The 22,791-nt window shown below is 41.7% G+C and overlaps 1 protein-coding gene across 5 annotated transcripts in view; it reads right to left on the bottom strand.

Annotated features, from left to right (window-relative positions):
• The window catches only part of LOC307028183 (uncharacterized protein), a 319,026-nt gene that overhangs the window by 43,078 nt on the left and 253,157 nt on the right, over positions 1 to 22,791 (bottom strand). For 3 of the 5 annotated variants that reach the window (XM_079662992.1, XM_079662993.1, XM_079662981.1), the window contains exon 1: positions 7,892 to 8,150. The exons of 1 other annotated variant lie outside the window; for it this stretch is intronic. In XM_079662992.1, coding sequence (XP_079519118.1) covers positions 7,892 to 8,113 — 222 coding nt within the window. In that variant the 5' untranslated portion in view covers positions 8,114 to 8,150. Of the gene's footprint in view, positions 1 to 6,112; positions 6,179 to 7,891; positions 8,151 to 22,791 lie in introns of those variants that run through there. One more of the 5 variants, XM_079662995.1, reaches the window with a different exon arrangement.

Genomic DNA, 22,791 nt, shown 5'->3' with positions numbered 1-22,791 from the left:
ACATCGAATTTGCTCACTCATCTACGAGACCATCACCCGCAGCTGCACAGCCAGTGCAAGGTATATTTGTTAATATTAACACATAGTTTTAGCTGAAATGCTCGAAATAACTTTTGCCTTCGGGTAAAGGGGAAATGTAACAATTATATCCGACTGTCAATAATGTTAAATCTTGATAATAATCATTTACATTACATTAGCAAATGCACCTGCTCTCGTGTGTTCACCATTCTTAGATCGGCGCTAAACGCCATTCTAAGCTAAGTTGAATAGCTAAACTTTGATATGCCATGAGACAGTGAAAATAGTGCAGTGAAACACATTAATGATTAAGTTACTTCTGACTTTGGGTCAAGGGATAATGCAACGATATACCCGATTGTCTAAAATGTTAAACCTTGATATTAAATGTCAGTGTAAGCACGCCCACTGCTAGCATTTTAAAATACATCCTACTGCGGTGCCATGCTCTATTCGTTGGTAGCTAGTGCACTACTAAACGCCATTGTAAGGCGCTAAACAGCTTAGTTCTCATACAGTACTGGCTTCTTGCCTAATAACCTAATTTATTTTTAACATTATATTGTAATAAACACTCTACTTTTTAACCCATTGCTGAATGCCCCCTATTTCCATGTACTCTCATCTCCAGGTTGGATGTGGATGTTTGGGGAACAACGTTGTTGTTCGAGGTCTTCGGATCGGTACCTGGTCACCTTAATGTTAACACTAAAAAAAAAAAAATTACCGAGATAATATCGTAAACCGTGGTAATTTTGGTCACAATAACCGTGAGCCGAAAATTTCACACCGTGACACCCCTAGTGGTATCCCTCGGTTTTGCGGATCACAACGGCCGATGGAAAGCGACACAGTTTCACAGACCCGGGGGAGGCGAAGGTATGGCGTCAGATTTGGGTCAATATTCTAGCGTGCAAAACAAGCTACTCACGAGCGGGAAATGTGCTTTTATACACGCATGAAATGACCCTCGCGCGCAGATTAAACCCCCGCGAGCAGAGACAGCCCTCTTGCTCGCTCGCGGGAGTGTCAGCCTCACTCGCTCGCGGAGTCTGTCTGCGCACGCGTGAAAAGTTTCTGACACTTTGGGGCGGAGCCACTGGACTTTGATTGACAGCTGCCAGGAAACCTGGAGTTGCCAGGTTTGATAAATGCCTGAACTTTCAAGAGCCGAGGAGTGACAGCAGCAATATCAGTTGGACGAGATTGAATGGTAAAGTTGTCCATAAAAAAACAGTATATTCGTAAAGTGTACAGCTAATATATATATATATTAATTAATTTGATAGAAAACAATATATTTTTGAGTGGGCTGTATCTGTCGAAAACTGCTAGCTACTGTCTGCTGTACGCACCTCTTACGAAATGAACTATAAATGAACTATAGTATTACTATAGTATACTGTAAGAGTTGTATAGTGTCCTATAGTCAGTTTGTGTTCTGTAGTATTTTTCACCTGCTATCGTATTACTAGTTTTTTCTGCAGTGCCATTTTATTAGCTATAGTAGCCCTATAATATTTCAATAGTAATACTATGTATCTAGATCTTTGTAGTATTCCTATATTATTTTAAATAGTATAACTAGAGTATAATATATATATAGTGTTTCATAGTTGTTTTTTAAACACACTATAGAACACTCGTAGTAGTATCATGATGTTGTCATAGTGAATGCATATTATTATATAGTGTTTGTAAAAGTACTACTATAGGCTTTTTTTTGGTGTTTCCGTATTAAGACTATATTATTTTAAATAGTACTACCATAGTATAATATATAGCTTTTCTGTAGTTGTTTTTTGAACACACTATAGAGCACTCCTATAGTAAGAGTATGATATTGTCATAATGAATGCATATTATTACTATAGTGTTTGTAAAAGCATTACACTCCTAGAATTAATGTGTCATTTTTTTTATATCAAATTAATTGATAGTTCAGGCATTTATCAAACCTGGCAACTCTGGGCTTCTTGGCAGCTGTCAATCAAAGTCCAGTGGCTCCGCCCCAAAGTGTGAGAAACTTTTCACACGCGCGCAGACAGACTCCGCGAGCGAGTGAGGCTGACACTCCCGCGAGAGAGCAAGAGGGCTGTCTGTGCGCGAGGGTCATTTCATGTGCGTGTAAAAGCACATTTTCCGCTCGTGAGTAGCTAGAATATTGACCCAAATCTGACTCCATAGAAGGACTTTGTTTAGCCACGTTCCTCAAAACAGAGCGGCAAGGTAAGCTGACTGATGGACTAATGCAGCTATAACAGGCGGCGCCGGATAGCGGGGTTGGCTTATTCACTGGTACGTATATGGGGCTGCGCCTTGAGACTGTTCTGCATAGAATCATCCACCCGGACCAAACAGGGTTTGTAAAAGGCCGACAGTCTTTTGGGAATCTTCGGCGCCTATATAATATAATTTACTCAAATCCAGGACTCTCTCCAGAGGCCCTCATCTCTCTAGACGCACACAAAACCTTTGATCGCATTGAATTAGACTACCTATTTGCAACTCTTGCTAAAATTTGGCTTCGGCCCATGATTTATCTCCTGGATAAAGGTCCTCTACTCTGCACCTCAGGCAGAAGTTTGCACTAATAATATAATTTCAAAATACTTCCGGCTTCAACGGGGCACAAGGCAGGGATGCCCCCTGTCCCCCCTCTTGTTTGATATAGCCATAGAACCGTTAGCAGCTGCTCTCAGGAATTGGTCAAATTTTAAAGACATTGAGCGGGGAAGCTGTACGCATAAGCTGTCTTTGTATGCGGACGATGTTTTACTGTACTGCTCCGACCCGCTTAGGTCCATTCAGGCTGCATTCAATGTAATTACCTCTTTCGGCAAGGCTTCTGGGTATAAGATCAACATGACCAAGAGTGTACTCTTCCCCATCAATGAGACTGTGGCCAAGCTTTCATTTAGCGAACTCCCCTTTAAAGTGGCCATTGACTCTTTCACCTACCTGGGAGTGTGTGTGACACAGGACTTTAAAACCCTGTTTAAAAAGAACCTGCAACCAGCTCTGGACAAGGTTAATGAGGACCTAAAGTGCTGGGCGTCGCTCCCTATTTCATTGGGTGAACACCATTAAAATTGTTATTATGCCACGTATGCTGTATTATTTCCAGTCAATTCCTGTTTTTCTCCCTAAAAAGTTTTTTTAAAGACCTGGACAAATATATTTCCACTTTTATCTGAAATAAGAAAATTCCCCGTCTGCGTAAGTCATTTCTTGAGAAGAGAAAGTCAGAGGGGGGTCTTGCACTACCTAATTTTGTACACTACTACAGGGCTGCCAATATCCATAAAATGGGTCAATGAGTCATTTACAGGAAGGGGGCGGCCCTATTTGGTCTAGCATGGAACAACACTCGTGTGAACCACTGGCCCCTGCCTCCCTGATGTGTGCTCCTTTACCACTTAGCAGTAAATATCACTTGAACAACCCAGTGTTCAATAGCTCTCTTAGGATATGGTCACAGTTCAGGAGGCATTTTGGATATAGACAAACTATCTCCTTCATCCCCATAGTTCGCAATCCGGCTTTCAAACCAGCCCTGATAGACTCCGCTTTTCCTGTGGTCCCGGAAGGAACTTAAGTGTGTTGCTGATCTGTTCTACGAAGGGGGTATTCACATCCTTTGAACATTTAGTTAAAGAATATGACATTATTTTAGATATTTACAAATTTGCGATTTTACAAGAAAACAATTTCCCTCCTTCCCGGGCGCCCCACCTCGTGGATGGATGGAATACTGCCTTGGCCTTAAACCCTGTCAGGGAGGCTATATCTCAAAGCTATATAATATTATTCAAGAAATCTCTAGCCCTTCCCTTGACCACCTTAAGGGTGCGTGGGAAGAAGAAATGGGCATAGAACTAACCGATGAGACCTGGCGGTCTGCGACTGAGAACATACATAAATCCTCCGTCTGTGTGAGGCATGGAGTACTTCAATTTAAAGTGTTCCATCAATCACATCTGTGCAGGAGCAGGCTTGCCAGGCTGTACCCTGATGTGGATCCCACATGCCAGAGGTGTCATTGTGCCACGGCTACCCTATTGCACATGTTTTTCTCCTGTCAGTCCATTGCCCCATTTTGGTCTTCTATATTTGAAACTTTTTCATTGATGTATGGCCAGAACATCCAACCAAATCCCATGATAGCTGTGTTTGGAGTAGCCCCTGAGGGGGCCTCCCTCTCTAATTGCCAGTCACACTCACTTGCGTTTGCAACCCTTCTTGCCCGCCGTCTAATCCTCCTCAAATGGAAAGACCGGACTCCACCATCTCACGCCCACTGGGTGAAGGATGTGATGGCACATTTGCAGCTGGAGGAACTGAGGTATCGTAGCCAGGGATGTGGTAACAAATACTACAAGTTCTGGCAGCCTTTCCTTGACTATTTTAACAAACTCCCCTGTGCCCGACCTTCCCTTTTAATTTACTGTTTATTTTATTGGATTGTATTATTTGTTTATTTTATGATTGTATTTCTTTAAGTGCATCTGTGGGTGTGTATGAATATGAATATATATATTATATGTATGTGCTTGCACAGTATATGTACTGCAATGACATGTTTATTTGTGGTACGAATGTAATTCAATTCAATTGTATGATTACACATCTGCATTTTCATGTGCCCTGTTCTATTTTTGATATAAGTGAAAATCAATAAAGAAAGGTAAAATAATACATATAATCATGTCTATATATCTAATATCTAATGGAGATTCAATAAAGTCAGACTGAAGCATCCTTTGTGCTCCAGTCAGTCCTCTCAGTAAACTAGTGCTGTAGCGATGCGTCGACAACGCGTCGACAACGCGTCGACAACGCGTCAACAACGCGTCAACTTCAAAATATCGTCGACGACATATTTCCTCGTCGACGCATCGCCACACACACGTGTGTCACCCAAAACAACAACAAGCAGTTCGCAATCGCACTTTAAACACAATGGAGACTGAAACGGCTACCACCTCCTCCTCACAGGATTGCGCACGAAGCCCTGCAAAAAGCCCCCAAGCAAAAACATCTCGCACTAGGTCTTTCAAATTGAATTGATTGAAATCTCCAATATCAACGTAAGAGCTTGTTCGGGGGCTGCTAACACTTAACCATAAACTTTATCGTTTACTTTCTCCGTCTTTATATGTAGATATTACTTTTCTCCGTTAATCTCCGTCACGTTGTTTCCATAGCAACAACAACTTCCTGTCAACAGCGCTACCTCTCCTTCAAAATAAAAGCATATTCATAAATAGGAACAGCCCTAGTGTGTTGTGCAGCTTGAGTTCTGTGCACTTCGGTAGTGCTAACTATCTTATAGCTCTCCGTGCGGTTTGTTCGTGCTTGGTTGGTTCGTAGTTAATGTTAGCTACCTAGCTAGCGGCGCCAGCTGTGTGTTGGTTAACGTTTGTCAGCATTTAATGTTGGATGGAATGGTAGCTAGTTTACGTCTGCAGAACACCGCTATCTAGTCGCTACTAACCCGGAACGAACAAACTGCACAGAGAGCTAACTCATGTTCTGGTCGTTTACGAGTCAAACATAACATTAGACTAGCGTTAATCAGCTTATAGTATCAATGTATGTCAACTAACGGAGCCAAGCAATGTCCAGGCCAGGGCTGCACGTAAACTAGTGCGCAGTTGTCATGAATGAAGTAATGTTTTTTGGTATTTATTTGGGATACATTATGTTTTTTATAAATCGAACAACAGAAAAATAATCGTTAGATTAGACTAATCGATGAAATAATCGCCCGATTAATCGTTTTCAAAATAATCGTTTCCCCCCAGCACTACAATAAACACAGAGCTGAATCCAGATCAAAAGCACGCTGAAGGCTCTTTGAGCAGGTTGTCTCTCACTGATCCTGCTGTTATGTTACATGGAGCTGCTGTGATGCAAGTCACATTTCAGACTTGATCTGACCATTAAAGTTTTATCGTATCGTATACAACAACGTTCTAAACTATATCTAACCATATTGTGCATTCATATTGTATTTTCTAAAAAGGTTGTGATCTTTCATTTGGGGATAACAGTGATAGGAATATATTGTGATGAAGCGCACACTGACCTTAGCTCCACGGGTCTTTTTGTTCTCCTCCATGCTGCTCTCAGTGCTCCTTCTCCGGCCGTGTCTCTGAAATAATCAACACAACTACAGCTGACACAAAACAAGACAACTCAATACAACCAACAGACACAACAAAACAAATCTACAGCTACTTCGTAGGTTCATAGCAGAGGTGAGAAGAAACTAAGTACGTTTACTCAAGAACTTAAGATTCCAGTCTACGAGAATCTTAGGTTATATACGTGTTAGAGCCAGCATTTTGTTTTCATTAGATATGCCACCTAATTGTGACGTCTGTAGTCAACACACTATAAAAGACTACAATTCCCACGGCGCCTGCTCTAATTTGTCATCTACTACTAGGCTTGTTTGAGACAAGTGAGACCTGCGCAGACCTGCGCAGTTGCGATCAACGTCTTGCTAGTGCGTTGCATAGTTATTTTGTCCGACTTGCTCTGGAGGCTCGCCTACATGAGACGTTGAAATCTCGCGGGACAAAGACGCCCGCAGACTAGCGAGGTGAGGCAGCACAGTAGGCTTGTTTGAGACGCGTTGCGGCTCGCCTCGAAAGTAGACGAGAATAACCGATCGCAGCCGGGGGAGGTCTCAAAAAGCTCGCCTGAAGTCGGACAGCTCCGAGTCTTCTTCTTCTTCTTCTGGTTTTTTGGCAGATTGCAAACAACTTTAAGGTGTATACCGCCACCTCCGGAGTCGGCTTGACTCGGTTTGCATTTATAAAGAGTGCAAACATGCGTTTAATTGTTAATGTCAGATATGTACCAAGTAAATACTAGGGATGCACCGAATATTCGGCCGCCGAAAATTATCGGCCGAAAATGGTTAAAAAGGCCCTTTCGGCCGAAAGGGTTCTGGCACCGAAAAAATATCACCGAATGTCAGAGAACAGGGTTACGTTGGTAAGCTAACGTGTTGTTGTGATGACGTAATCAAAACGCGGCAACAAGCACGGCGCGCGACCATGCTCGCGGTGTGTGTGTGTGTGTGTGTGTGTGTGTGTGTGTGTGTGTGTGTGTGTGTGTGTGTGTGTTTAAAATAGCCCAATTGCTTTTACAATAAATAAACATTGAATGTGTTTAATTGAATAGTAAAAGGGGTTTAACGTTAGTGGCAGGTTGTGTGTGAGAGAGAATAAATAAGACAGCCCAATATTTTAAAAAATTGTTATTCTTTTTCCCCGCATATTTCGCAACTTTCCGCAACTTCCCGTAATTTCACCGCATAAAATCACATAAAACCCCCGCATGTTTAATCGCATAATCAAGAATTTTAGCCCGCATAATCAAGGATTTTTGCCCGCGTTTTTCTGGAGGGTCTAAAAGGCTGCCCGCCAAACGTAAACATTCAGCCACGTGACTCGCAAACTCTCGCAAGAGTTTTACACTAGACGGATCCTTTCTAGCCATAACCGAGCTGTCCGACTTGAGGCGAGCTTTTTGAGACTTCCCGCGGCTGCGATCGGCTATTCTCGTCTACTTTCGAGCCGAGCCGCAGCTCGTCTCAAACAAGCTTACTATCTCAAAGTAACTTGGATCAGCGTGTATTTATTTCACCTTTGTTGTACAGCCTGTGCTGGAAGACTGTTTTATATGCAGGCTTTTATACTGTTTTAAACCGTTTTAATACTGTATTGATACTGTTTTCATACCGTTTTTAATACTGTTTTTATACTGTTTTTACCCCTGGCAGCTAGCTTGCATCAGCTCCGGTTAGCTCCCATTAGCTCCCGATAGCTCTTGTTAGGTCCCGATGCTAACTCACCTGAACGAAGGTTGTTTTCCGGGATCCAGCCATCCCGGTGTCTCCCCCCGGTGTCCCGGTGTCTCCTGAGGCCGCTAAACCCTCCCTGTTCTCCGGTAAATCCTCCGGAGCTGCGGAGCATGCTGCGGAGGCCATCTTCTTCTTCTTCTTCTTCTTCTTCTTCTCTTGCTTTAGGCGGATTGCAAACAACTTAAAAGGTGCATACCGCCACCTACTGTACATGAGTATGCATCATCACATCATTCCAACTCATTAACCTATGTTCTAATCAAAATAAAATGTAAATAAATCAATCAAACCATTAAGTAAATAAAACAAAACAAAACAACTCTATGTTCTTTCCTGACCTAATGTTAAATTATTTTTCCTACCCCAGTTTCACTCAAGAATTTAAACAGTGCCTTTCTGGTAGCTTTTACTCCCTCTCCTTTTGTTCCAAAAACACCAACCACACTCCACTCCCTCTCTGCCTCTAAGACTTTAGCCTTTAATTGTTCTCTTTCCGCTTTATAGATGTCACAATGTAACAATATATGTTCTACATCTTCTTTTACTGCACAGTTCCCACACTTGTTACTGTCACTTTTCCCCATGATATACAGCGTACTGTTCAAAGCCGTGTGATTTATTCGGAGTCTAGCCATCATGATTTCCTCCCTTCTGTTTCTTTCTTTATGAATATTAATTGTAATTGTATTTTGTACTTTGTGATAGTCCTTTCCTTTCTGGTCTTTCTCCCACCTTTTCTGCCAGATCTCCATCCCTTTCTTCTTAATGACTGCTTTTCCTTCTCCTTTACCAAGTTGAACTGGTAGTGTTATTTGCTTTTGTAGTGCAGTTTTTGCTAATCTATCAGCACACTCGTTCCCTTTCACCCCCTCATGTGCAGGCACCCAGCAGAACTGCAGATCTATGCCGCTTCTGTGCAGTCTTAACAGGCTATGATTCATTTCTATGAGAATGTCTTCTCTAGTAGTTGTTGTTGATTGTATGCTTTGTAATATGGACAATGAATATGTACATATAACCACCCTATCTGGTCTGACCTCTTCAACCCACTGCAATCCTATTATTACAGCAAGCATTTCTGATGTATACACTGATCATTGATCAGATGTTCTTTTTAAAATAGATATTTTAAAGTCTGGGATGTATATGCCAACTCCAACACGCTCTTCCTTGTTCTTAGAGCCATCTGTATACATTTTTAGGTAATTGTATTACTTTTCCTTCAGATACATACTTGTTTTAATTCCCACTTCATTTATTTGCCACTCTTTTTTCCTTTCTACAATACTCATATCTATTTTAGCTTCTGGGAACAGCCATGGGGGAACACTGCTAAATGAGGTTGCTTTGGCAAACGTGATATTCTCCACTCCATATGCCCTCGTTCTTTCCTTACTCGTCCAGCCAAACCCACGTCCCTGGAATTTTGCATATTCCCAGCAATCCTGTAATATTCTGTTTGGAATATTTCCTTCTCCACTACCCTGTAGTCTGACCCAGTATGACAGAGCAAGTTTCTCTCTTCTGATCTCCAGAGGTGTCTCTCCTGCTTCTATCAGAACTGCATTAATAGGGGGTGACTTTATTGCTCCAATACACAGCCGCAATGCTTTATATTGTATTCTATCCATTTTTAAAAGCGATGTTTTTGCTGCTGCTCCATACACTATACAACCATAGTCTATTGTGGACCTCATCATTGATCTGTAAATGTCTATTAATGCTTGTTTATCTGCGCCCCAGTTGCATCCAGCTACAGCTCGCAATAAATGTAATACTTTTTTGCATTTTGTTTGCACTTGATTAATATGCATTTTCCATGTGTATTTGCTATCAAACCACAGTCCTAGGTATTTGAACTCATTCACCTTTGTCATTGGACGCTCATATAGTGTTAGCTGTTGGCCATCAATCTTGCGTACTTTTGTAAATACCATGTAGCATGACTTGCTTTCTGACATTTTGAATCCCCAGTTATATGACCACCTCTCCACTTTTGTAATCGCTCTAGCTATATTCTCCATTACGTATGGGGCATTTCTTCCCCTCATCCAAATAGCCCCATCATCTGCGTACAGAGCCGATTGTATGCATGTGTCTAAGCATGTAAATATATCATTAATCATGATGTTAAATAATATTGGACTGACTGCACTCCCTTGGGGAATACCATTTCCATTTCAAAATAGTTGGAAATATCTGCTCCAACCTTTACTCTAAATGTCCTGTCTGTTAAAAAGGCCCTTACCCAATTGTACATTCTCCCTCCAATACCCATTCTACCCAATTTGATCAGTAGCCCATCCCTCCACATAGAGTCATACGCCTTTTCAATGTCAAAGTACACTATTGCCATTATCTCTTTCATTTTCAATGTTTTTTCCACATCGTTACTCACTCTTACTAGCGCATCTATTGTGGAACGCCCTTTACGAAATCCGCTCTGAAAACTACTCAGCAGCCCTTTCTGTTCCTGTACATGTGAGAGCCTACGGACAATGATCTTTTCCATCCATTTACATAGGTGTGATGTAAGAGCTATTGGTCTGTAGTTACTAGGGTTAGCTGTATCTTTCCCTGGCTTATTGAATGGTAGCACGATTGCTGTTTTCCACACACTTGGCATATCTCCTTCTCTCCAGATTTTATTGAAAAGACTCATCACCATTTTCATAGTTTCCATAGGTAATTGTCTAAACATAGCATAGCATAGCTGGTCTTGTCCTGGGGCTGTATATCCTGTACCTTGTAAGGCTATTTTGGGTTCTGACATTGTAAATTCCACATCCAGAGCTGACCTATTATCCTGTCTTTTCTCCTTCACGTTTTCATTCTCTGCTAGTAACTGCTGTTTTTGCTGCCTATGGCTATCACTGAGATGCTCCCCACTATGTACGGCTGCAAGTGTCCTTCCTAACATATCTGCCTTCTCTTTATCTGTCACTGCCAGCCTCTCCCCATCCACCAAGGCTGGAATTTTAATGGATTTCCTTTTCCCACTCATCCGCTTAAACATGGACCAGACATCACCTAATTTAACTCCTCTGCCAATGGTAGAACAAAATTCTCTCCATGTTCTCTTTTTTGTATATTTAATTGTCCTTCGAGCAGCTGCCCTTTTCCTTTGAAACTCTATAACATTATTTTGCGTCATGTTTTTCTTTAATTCTCTAAATGCATTATTTCGCTCAATAGCCCTGCTGCATTGGCACCATGGCACCACTTTCTTCCTACCCTTGATTGTTGTTTTGAGTATACTGTTCTCTGCTGCATTCAGTATATGTTGCGTTATTTGGCTTGTAATGACCTCTATGCTTCCCTCTGATGTTAGCAGGTGTACCGACTCCTCACACCATATCCTAAATTTCCCCCAATCAGCTTTAGCAAAGCACCACCTGGTTATTACACCTCCTTCCTGCATATATACATTAGTATTCATTTTAGTAAGCACTGGATAATGGTCACTTCCTACAGTGGAGCTATTCAAAACAAACCATTCGCATGTATGAACCAAACAGTTTGACACTAATGTCAGATCCAGGCATGAGACTTTCCCCCTGTGTACATCTACTCTTGTGCCATGTCCATCATTAAGGCATACTAGTGTTCTTTCCTCCAGCATTCCTTCCACTATATTTCCGTTACTATCTGTATGGTTGCTGCCCCATAGACTGTTGTGTGCATTGAAATCACCACACCAAAATTCCTTCCTATGTTTATTGCCTGCTATTTCTTTAAATATATCAGTGGTTAGATTTTTACATGGGTTGTATAAATTGATTATCCTAATGTTATCTTGTTTCCTATAGGGTTGCAAATGTCCACTATAATACACTCTATATCATCAGGAGATTGCACCTCCCTATATGCCACACCATCTTTGAGAAACGTGGCACACCCTCCACCATTTTGACTATTAGCTCTATCATGCCTTATACAGCTAAATCCTGGAATGACAAAGTCTAATTGAGCTCGTAACCAGGTTTCTTGCACACATATTACCTCAGGGACCACCTCTAGCTCATATATATATTTCTTGAATTCTTGACCGTTAGCTATGAGGCTTCTTGCGTTCCACTGTAATATGTGCAGAACCATGATTAAGGATCTAACCCTCATCCTGATATTCATTTTCCCCAGCTCCATTTATAGCTAACATTGCATGTATCTGATCTGCTTTAATATCTTTCATGTCTCGGAATTTTCCAGCTGCCTCCACAATGGCTTTGATTCTATCACTTTTCTTTTTTAACTGTAATGCAACATTTACAGTATGGCATATGAATACCACAAGATTCACCTCTTTCACTCCTAGAACATCATCATCCTCTTTACTCTAGGTGGCGCTGTGGGGTTGCATTTGAAGATTACTTTTTGGTGTGTTCCTGCCATTTGTATTGTAATGCTCTGCTCCATTCCACTAGGGGTCTTATTGATTGTTATTGTTCCCCTTACTTTCTTTATTGCTTCTGCGTATGAAACTTTGTTTGTAATCTTAACCCTCTGCACCTCTCTGGCCTCTCTCTGCACTTCACATCCTCCAAACGCAGCACTGTGATCTCCTCCGCAGTTACAACATTTAACCTTTGCATCCTTTTCACATTTTCCATACTCATGTTTTCCTCCGCATCTTGCACACCTTAGCTGCCCTTTGCACTGCTGCGCTGTGTGCCCCATTCGTTGACATGCGTAACACCTGAGAGGTTTGGGAATGTACTCCCTAACAGTGAAGTTCAAATATCCCATTTGTACTGCCTTAGGTAATGTTCTCTCAAACTGAATGAGGACTGATAATGTTTCTTTGAGTGTGCCATCCCGTTTGCTTTTAAGCCTCGTGACTTCCACTACTTTGCCTCCTTTTAATTCACTTTTAATATCTTCCACTGACATGTCCAATGGTACTCCTGAAATTACTCCTCTCAGTTTTGCCATTGCTCCTGGTACATGCGCCTTCATTTCAGTGAGTTCATTCCCAGAATCTTTTCCTGCTGCTGTTTGTTATTGGCATGTATCAAAACCCGCTTGTTGTTCATGAATTTAGCAAATTAAATTTTTCCAATCTCTTTTTCAATTGCTTTGGTAAGTTTAATCGGGTGGTAATGCCCACCATCCTGATTGAATTCTATTACAACTTTCCACTCGTGTTCTAGTTCTTTATCAAACATTGCTTGGCTGACACTTTGACTGATTTTTGATTTTTTGCTTTGATTAGCCTTGTCTGCTTCACCCGACCAATCCGACCACCTTCTAGCTCTTTCTGAACTATCTCTTTCTTTCAAAGATCTTTTCTTCCTCGCAGCTTTGGATATCATCCAGTCCATATCGTCTCTTTGGCTACCATCTGAGCTGGTTGACATGATGAAACACTCAATGTACAGTTTATGCAAATCCGCCCAAAAATAACAGTCCAACGCTACCGTTTCTGTATGTATCCGAGTTTTCCGGTTCTCTCTGAGCTTTCTGTCACGCGTCTCCGACCTTCGTTCCACTTCCGGCTTCCTCCAGGGGCCAGGTCCTGCGGAGGCCATGATGTCTGATGTTCTTCTTCTTCTTCTTCTTTCGTGTTTATTGGCGGTTGGCAAACCAACTTGTAGCTGCATTACCGCCACCAACTGGACTGGAGTGTGGACAAGAGACTAAGCAGAAAACAATAAACAAAAGAAACAAAACAAAGAACCAAAACTCTAGATTATTTTAAATGTATCAATTTCTCTTAGAAATTTAATAATCTCACAATACATATTGCCTGATGTTTTCCCTAACAGTCCTGATAGCGACAAGTCATGGAATTTCACTTTCTTCAGTGTCTGGAAAAACACATTTCTCTGAGTTCTATATTTCCTGCAAAGCAGTAAAACATGCTCAACAGTTTCTGGCTGGCTGCAGTGTGTACACTTTCTGGTTGGATGCTTTCCTATTATACTTAATGTATGATTGAGACCTGTATGACCTATTCTCATCCGAGAAATGACATTTTCCTCCCTTCTTTTAAGCCCCACCTTCCTTCCATCCCCCACACACCTTTGAATTGTATAAAGATGTCTTCCTGTATCACTAAGGTCCCAATGATCTTGCCATGTTGTTTGTGCATATTTCTGTATGAATGTTTGAACCTCCGCTTTACTGAGTGGAACTTCTATGTCTATGTTCATACTTCTGAGTGTTTGTTTGGCCAGAATATCCACCTGTTCATTACCCTCCACACCAACATGAGCAGGAAGATGAAACGAGTTGCTATGCCTTTGATTTGCATTTTATATAAAATTAGATATATTTCATTTATTATGTCCATTCTAAATGAAGATCTGCCTGATCGTATACTCGATAAAGCTGAAAAGCTGACAGATGCAATTACACTATGTATTCCTTTCTCCTCTATCCATTTCAATGACAGTACCAATGCCAACAACTCTGTGGTGTATACTGACACATGGTCTGTTACCCTTTTCTTGATATGTGTATTACTCACTGGGATGTATACTGCTGCCCCTGCACGCCCTGTCTCTGGATCTTTGGAACCATCTGTAAATATGATTGTTGAGTCTGAGTGATATCTTGCAAAATAATTCTGGACTATACGCCATACTGGTAGTTCTTTCTTTTCCTTTAACTCCCTTTGTATATTGAGGTCTACACTTGGCAATGGGAATAACCAGGGTGGAATGGACGAGATTGGAGCTGTGGGGCAATACTGTATTTGATTCAATCCTATACTTGCTGCTTTAACATCGCCAATCCATCCAAAACTTGTTAAATGTGACTCATTGTGCTCCCAGCAGTCTTTCAAAATACTTTTTGCAGGATGACTATCACAATGCCCCTGAAGGTTTACCCAGTATGCCAACATTAACTTCACTCTTCTTATCCTTAAAGGCATTTCTCCCATTTCCACCTGTATTGCTGATACTGGAGATGTTTTAAAAGCTCCACTACAAATCCTCAGGGCCTGAGCTTGTAGGACATCCAGTTTTTTAAGGTTTGATTCTGCTGCTGCCATGAACGCTATACACCCATAGTCGAATACAGGTCTCATGAGTGCCCAATATATATTCAGAAGTGATGACCTACTCGCTCCCCACTCCTGTCCCGCCAAACACCGAAGTACATTGTTGACCTTTTTACATTTATTTTGAACTTTTCCTATATGATTGCTCCATGTTAGCTTTCTGTCGAACCAACCACCAAGAAATCTTATTGTATTAACCTGTTCAAGAGGTTGCTCATACAATTTTAACGATATAGGAGCAATGTTATGCCGTTTTGTAAAACAAATGACCTGCGTCTTAGCTACTGACAGTTTGAATCCCCATTTATTTATCCATTTCTCCACTTCAACTATTGCAGCTTGTATTTTCTTTCCAACATGTGCTACATTGCGGCCTTTTGCCCACAAAGCCCCATCATCTGCATACAAAGATTTTCCCATACTTGGATTAACTTGATTAAAACTGTCATGTATCATTATATTGAACAGCAACGGACTAAACACACTACCTTGCGGAGTACCATTTTCCACAGCATAAACACTTGAATATTCTGCACCTCTTACTTGTATTTTTCTGTCCTGTAAAAAAATCATAACCCAATTATATGCTTTACCACCAATTCCCAATGATTTTAACTTGATTAGTAGTCCTTCCTTCCAGAACATGTCATAAGCCTTTTCAATATCAAAGAAGACTGCAATCACTACTTCCTTGTTGGTCTGTGCTTTCCTGATGTCTGATTCTAAGCACAATATAGAATCCATTGTATTCCGACCCCTAGGGAACCCACTTTGATATGGGGACAACAGAGAGCTTTACTTTCTAAGATATATGTTAACCTTTCTGTAACCATTCTTTCCATGATTTTGCATAAATGAGATGTCAGGGCAATAGGCCTGTAGCTAGATGGATCTGAAGGGTCATTCCCTGGCTTTAGGATGGGCACTATTATCTCTTGTTTCCACACTGAAGGAAGTTGGCCAGAATCCCACACCCTATTAAACAACCTTAACACAATGACTAGAGTGTTATCTGTCATGTGTTCCAGCATTTTGTAACAAACACCATCTTTCCCAGGAGTGGTTTGACGAGCACTAATAATTGCTCTTCTCAACTCAAACGTACTAAAATGCAGGTCCAACTGATCTCCTAACGCTTCTACTCTATCCAATATTCTCGGGTTTTCCATTTGTGTATTATTTCTGCACTGCCTGGCTTCCTCTGTAAGGTTATCTGAACTATGAGCTTTCCTAAATGTTTGAGCTAGAAGTTCCGCCTTTCCTAAGTTTGTGACAGCCATTTTGTCCCCTCTGCTCAAAACTGGCCACTCATAATTCCTTCGAATTCCCTCCATTCTCCGAATCCTGCCCCAAACATCTGCAAGCTGTACTTCTCTTCCAATGGTATTGCAATATTGCTTCCAAAAAGTGTGTTTTTGCGTTCTTATTGTTCTCCTTACTATAGCCTGGGCCCTTTTATACTGATTCAAAGCTTCATGAGAATGGATTTGTTTGAGTTGCTTGAATGCTTTATTCCTGTCTTTAATGGATTTACTACATTCACCATTCCACCAGGGTACACTCTTGGTACACCTAACTCTTGCAATTTCCGGAATTGTTTCTTTAGCTGAATGAATGATAACCTTAACCAGCTCATCATTGAATTTATTTATATCATCATCATTTTCCTCTTGAAGTGTTTTAAATCTATTCGTACTTACAACTTGGAAGGCATCCCAATTAGCCTTTCCCAATTTCCATCTAGGAGTTTTCTTTTCCTTTTCAAACCTTATGTTGGTCCCAACTTTAGTCATTACCGGATAATGATCGCTGCTCACTGTAGTATGCTTTACCACATTCCATGTACTTATACCTGCTAAAGCACTAGATATAAATGTCAGATCGAGTACTGTTTCTATATTCTTCGCGCAATTAAATCGTGTTCCTTCTCCAGTGTTAATACACACTAACCTGTGGTCATCTATAAATTCCTCAACTACTGCACCATTTGCATCTGTGCTACTGCTTCCCCATAGCGAGGTATGTGAATTAAAATCCCCACACCATATTACTTTGTCTTGCAGTGAACCCCCAACATCCTCTAATATACTTTGATCTAATTTCCCACATGGATTATAATAATTTACTATATCTATAGATCCTCTATCATTCCATACCCTTATAACTATTGCTTCATGATCTGTACTTACATGCATAACTTTGTAACTTACACCACTCTGTATGAATGTTGTAACTCCTCCCCCTCTGCCAGAGTCCCTATCTCGTCTAACTGCAGTATATCCCTTCACAATAAAATCCAGTTGTGCTTTCAGCCATGTTTCCTGAATACAAAGAACATTAGGTTTCTCTCCCAGGTTGTCAATATGTTTTTTTGAACTCTTGTTCATTTGCAATTAAACTTCTAGCATTCCACTGCAGTACAATTAACACCATCATGATGATCCAGTCCATGTCTGAGGTTGTTGGACGTCATCATTTAGGATATCTTTCACGTGTTCCCAGTGCATCCCTTTCACATCAAGGTACTTTTCAGCTGATTTGACAATTATTTTTGATTCTTTCATTCCGGCTTGTAGTCTGCGCTGAACAGTTGATCATCTCTGCCATAAACAGGACAAACTCTCTTTTACTCACTATCAGAGTGTCCTCCTTCAACTTAATACAGTTGTGGACTTTTCCTGTTTCTTTGCTCTTATTGTTGTTTCCCATTGTAACCTGCGTTCCTCCTGAAACTGTCTTTGCTGCCTCTGCATAGCTAACTCCCTGCGTCTCCCTGACTCGCTGCACCTCTTCTGCTTTCTTGCTAACCTCACATCCACGGTACGCGGAGCTATGCTCCCCTCCGCAATTGCAACATTTCAGCTTTGCCCCTTCTTCACATTTTCCATATTCATGATCTCCACCACATCTGCCACACCTTTGTTTTCCCTTGCACACTGCCGCCACATGTCCAAATATCTGACATTTAAAACATCTTATTGGTGGTGGAACATACGGTCTCACATCATAACACATATATCCAATAAGTATATTTTCCGGAAGCCTTTTTTCATCAAAGGTGATCAGAACCGAAAGACTATCTTCTTTAATCCCATTGCGGTTTGCTTTCATGCGTTTGACATCACTTATTTTTGCATTTGTTATATTCCCTTTCACATCATCAGCTGATATTCTGACGGGGATTCCTGTCACAACTCCCCTGACTAGCTTTTATACCACTGAACAGTGAACATTCCACTTTCTTACCCTCCACGGTACTCATCTTTATTGCTCTCCCCTGTTGCTCTCTATCCCTTCATTTGATCAACATTGATCCATTCCTCAATACTTTAGCACTCATTACCTCCCCGATTTCTTTACTGATGGATTTAGTTAAGCGTGTAGGGTTCCACACGCCGAACGAAGCTCCCTCTTGCGCAAGTTTCACAACCACCATGAACTCCTGTTGCCTATTTCCGACTACTCTTTCTCTCCTCTCACCCTCACTATTGCTCTCATCCGAATTAGTATTTCCTCCCTTTTTACGTTTCTTTCTCCTCACTATACCATTTTCCATTTTCACAACTCCCGCCTGCTGCGTCCATAGCCTCATCCCAATACCCCTCCTCGACTCCTCCTTTCCCTCACTCGCGTCCCTTCCTTGCATCTTAGCTCCGCCTCCGTAAGATGCGAGCGAGAGACACGAGGAGGTGACGCAAGGACAGAGGAGTCCTCAGGTATTAATTGGGATGTCCTCGTTCACTCAAACGTCACTTTTAAACGACGTCTGTTAATGATGACATGTGCACAGCTGTATCCCCTCCCATCGGGCTTAACTGATTAACCCTTTAGAACCGGCCCATTTGGTGTTAAATATTTATTTAAATGAATGAATCTTTTTCTTGTTAGTCAAGGAATTCAATGTATGATGGTTGGTCCTGCTTTTGTTTTCCGTGTTGCTGTAAATAGCCTACATTTAAATACAAATATAATTATAGTAATGTGAAAGCCTTTTAGAAATGAATTGCACATAATAATTCCCACGGAGCTGTGAGCACTTAGACATTTATGTGACGCTTTTCCACTCATCTTCCAGTTGTCGGTTTTCCTCTGTTGAAATGGACCAGCTGTGAAGGTGGGGGCGGGGCTTTTATACGCGAGTAGTGAAAACACTTCCGCGTAGTCTGCTAAAGTGTCATTGGGGGGCCGGGCCTTGTTGATGAGGCCGGTAGCAGAGAAGAAGAAACTGTTCAGGACCATATTTCAAGATTGCAATGGGCCAGGAAGCTGATCCTTGAACTGTGACATGCCTCCAACCTCTGGATTGAGTGTCGATGTTGGAGATGATTGGACAACCTGTGATTTTTAGACCTTTGCAAACTCATCACTGACTGAAAAACAGGTCAAAAATAACAACAGGTCAAAATTAAAGTTGCTCCGATTTGCATGAGAGTTGGTATACTGAGAACAGTGGCCTCACAGATTACTAATTCAAAGTGACGTTCATGTAGCCCTTGGCATCCTTGTACATTTCAAATACCACAGGTGGTGTAGTGATGTGAGGTGTACTGTCAACATCGCATACCTGAAGTCGTGCAGTCAATGTATGCGAAGTGTACAGGAACTTGGTCTCTGAGGCTCAAAAAAGCCTTTCTCGCTAACCTGTCCACTTTGCATACCTGAGTACACTTCAGATACTTAACTGCAGGTTCTGGAGACACTTGGACAATTTCACATGTTCCCGCTCTTTTGAAACAAACAAAATCTTTCAGATAAATGCTAAAGTGTTGCTCGGATTGGCATGAAAATCACTGCAGCGTTTGCGTACAATACCAGTGTACATTCCAGCACAGGCTTCACGCCGTATTTCTCTCATGCATGGCAGGGAGGCCAGGACTCCTGTGGATGTTTTACTGGGTTCAAAGCGGGATGATCTGGAGGAGGGTCCCCGGAAGAATTAGTTAGTTCCCTTCTCAGACGCTTGGACGCGGCGTTTGATCAGACAAGGGATAACAATTTTGCTGCAAGCAGCAAACAGAAGTCATACTATGACACCAGAGTGAGGCACGTCCCATATGAAGTTGGGGATTTGTTGTGGTTAAATGATCCCACTGAGAGCCACCGTAAGCTGGCTCCCCACTGGAAGGGGCCTTATCTGGTGCAGAGGCGAATGGATAGGGGTGATGAAGAGGGGGTCACGTACCAACTAAGTAACCCGTTTGGGGATGAAGCCTCTCTCCAAACTGTCCATTATGACTACGGCGATACAACCTGCCGGTAGCCTTTCCCTTGGAGGGACCATCAAGGTCTCTCTTAAACCTTGCTCAGTCTCTTCCGTTGCATGATGCAGTCTCCCCACAGAGCTCTGGACGCTTGAGGTTTTCCGATGGGGAAAGTGACAGTGATCTTGGGCCGGGTTCTGGAGCTGGTGATTCCCCTGAGCTCGAAGAAGCCGCACTGACGGTGTCCCGGGCTGGGTGGTTGGCGCGGCCTCCTGTCCGCTTTATGGACTTTGTTATGGGCTGAGTGACTGGTGTTTACATGTTTGTGTGCTTATTTTCTCCTGTGTATTCTATGCTGCATAATTGTGTTTTTGTTTTCATGTTTCAAGTGTGCAGGACAGGGGAATAGGTTATGTCATACCAAGTTGATGTTTTATTTGGGCTGTGGGTGTGTATTATTATTATTATTATTATTTGTTTATGTTTTGTTGTGTTCTCACCATGTGTGTGGAAATGGGGACATTTCTTTCAGTAAGGGGGTTGAGAGGTCATGTGTTGTGAGAATGCGCAGTCTTTCCTGGTGTGGTGAAGTGCTATCTGGGACGCTCCAACAAGCACTAAGTTCCTGAGTTTTTGTTACACAGAAGTATCACTGAAGCCGTAACACCTCGGACGTTACACTACTACACATTTTCCCTATGCAACCTGAAGAGTAAAAGGGTCAAGTCCGTCACAAAGCAATGACACTTACAAAGCCTTACAAAGCCTTGTAAGCCTTACACTTACACTGTAAGAATTAGTAACATGTATGGTGTCTATGTGATGACATTTGGAGATGTTTAAACTCAATGAGAAAATGCGTTACCATTCACGCTAGCATTCACGCTAGCGTTAGCATACATCCTAGCGTTAGCCATACTCAGGGGCCGACTGGGGGGGGGGGAAGTGGCCCGGGGATTAATTGACAGACAGGCCCACTTAATGCGCGGCATGTATCGGCCGGCCGGCGACGAAAGTATGTTACTTAACAAAAAACCCTATGCATTTAATGTTATTTTGGACCATTATTAATTTAGTAATCACATTACTTGAGCCCTTGAGTTGCCTAAAGCAAACATAGTTACAGCATATATTTATTGATTTTAATGTTAACAGATCATTGATGCAATAACATTTGGACCCAATTTGCCTGACTTGACGCATGGAATAAAACATTTTTTTTTTTAAATGTTGAAGTTAAATGCATCAATCTGGTGCACTTTGAGAGCAACATTAGGGACTAAATCTATGGATACATCTCTCAACACCCATATGAACAGATTTACTTTTTCTTTCAACATTTATTTGAACAGCAAGTGGAGGCAAAAGTGACTGCACCCAAAACAATAAACCTGCTAGCTAACTAGCATAAACTCAGTAACAGAATGTGGGCAACACGTTCTTCTCCACAGCCACGCGACCTCTGAGTCAGACGACGTCACTTCCCCCTTTTCTATCCTACGGGTACAGCCACTCCCCCTGAACCCCGTTTCCCTGCCAACCCCCGCCCTCCCTCCCCTATGCAAGCCCATCCCTCTGAACCCAGGGCTGGCTAAAATACTGTATAATGCAAACTATACAAATACGCGTTTACGCTTTGGAGCTTGTTTATCCATCTGTAAGCAACTGCCAGCTAGGTCTCTCAGTCACTCACTCCTGATCGTTCACTGCGCAGTGACAGCTGCTACGGGCCTGATGTGTGAAAGTGAAACTATCTGATAGATAGAACATAGGTAGCCTATCAAAACGGCCCAGCCCAGCCCAGTGGGGTGTGGGCCACACCCCTCCAGGGAGTGGCCGGAACACTTACAAATGTAACAGGGGGTGTGGGCAGATGGTGGACCTCACCACCTGACCTCACCCCCTGTACTAGCCGGTAGGATTTAGGTAAGCAACAACAACAAAAAAGGGAGTGGCCGGAACACTTACAAATGTGGGCCGGTAGAATTTAGGCAAAGAAAAAAAGTCCGTCCCTGGCCATACTAGCCTTCATACATGCTTATTGCACAGCTAGCATTAGCTATATTTACCTTGTTTACACTTAGTGGTCCATGTGTTAATCTGTATAAGTCAATAAAAGAGCATGGCTGCTCATTCCCTGGCTCTCAAAATAGTTTGGCTGGCTGTTTAATCCATGTTCACACTGAGACAGTACAACACATAGAGAGAACAGTACAGCTATTTTGTAAGTACATACAAGCAGGTCACACAGTATGATCACAAATACATCAAATCTGTTCAAAATCTGTTTATATTAAAAAGGTACAGGCTGCATACAGTATGTGTTCTCAGCCTTGGAGAAACTTGACATGTTTTGGTATGTGTTTGAACCTCTCTTTAGTGGTTCATTAATAAAACAGATATTTCAACGTGAGCCTACTTTGTTCATGTATTGTTGAGGTTAATTTCAGTAGGTATGTTCAGGTCAAGAGTCAAACTACTAGCTTATTGGTTATGAAGAAGACTTCACTTTAACATAGGAACATATTCTTAGATATAAATACCTAATTAGTGTCAAACTACTAGCTTATTGGTTATGAAGAAGACTTCACTTTAACATAGGAACATATTCTTAGATATAAATACCTAATTAGTGTCAAACTACTAGCTTATTGGTTATGAACAAGACTTCACTTTAAAATAGG

This window comes from Notothenia rossii (assembly GCF_949606895.1).
Source record: "Notothenia rossii genome assembly, chromosome: 2".
Taxonomy (NCBI): domain Eukaryota; kingdom Metazoa; phylum Chordata; class Actinopteri; order Perciformes; family Nototheniidae; genus Notothenia; species Notothenia rossii.
The sequence above is the reverse complement of the archived record's forward strand: the minus strand, read 5'-3'. Positions and strand labels throughout refer to the sequence as shown.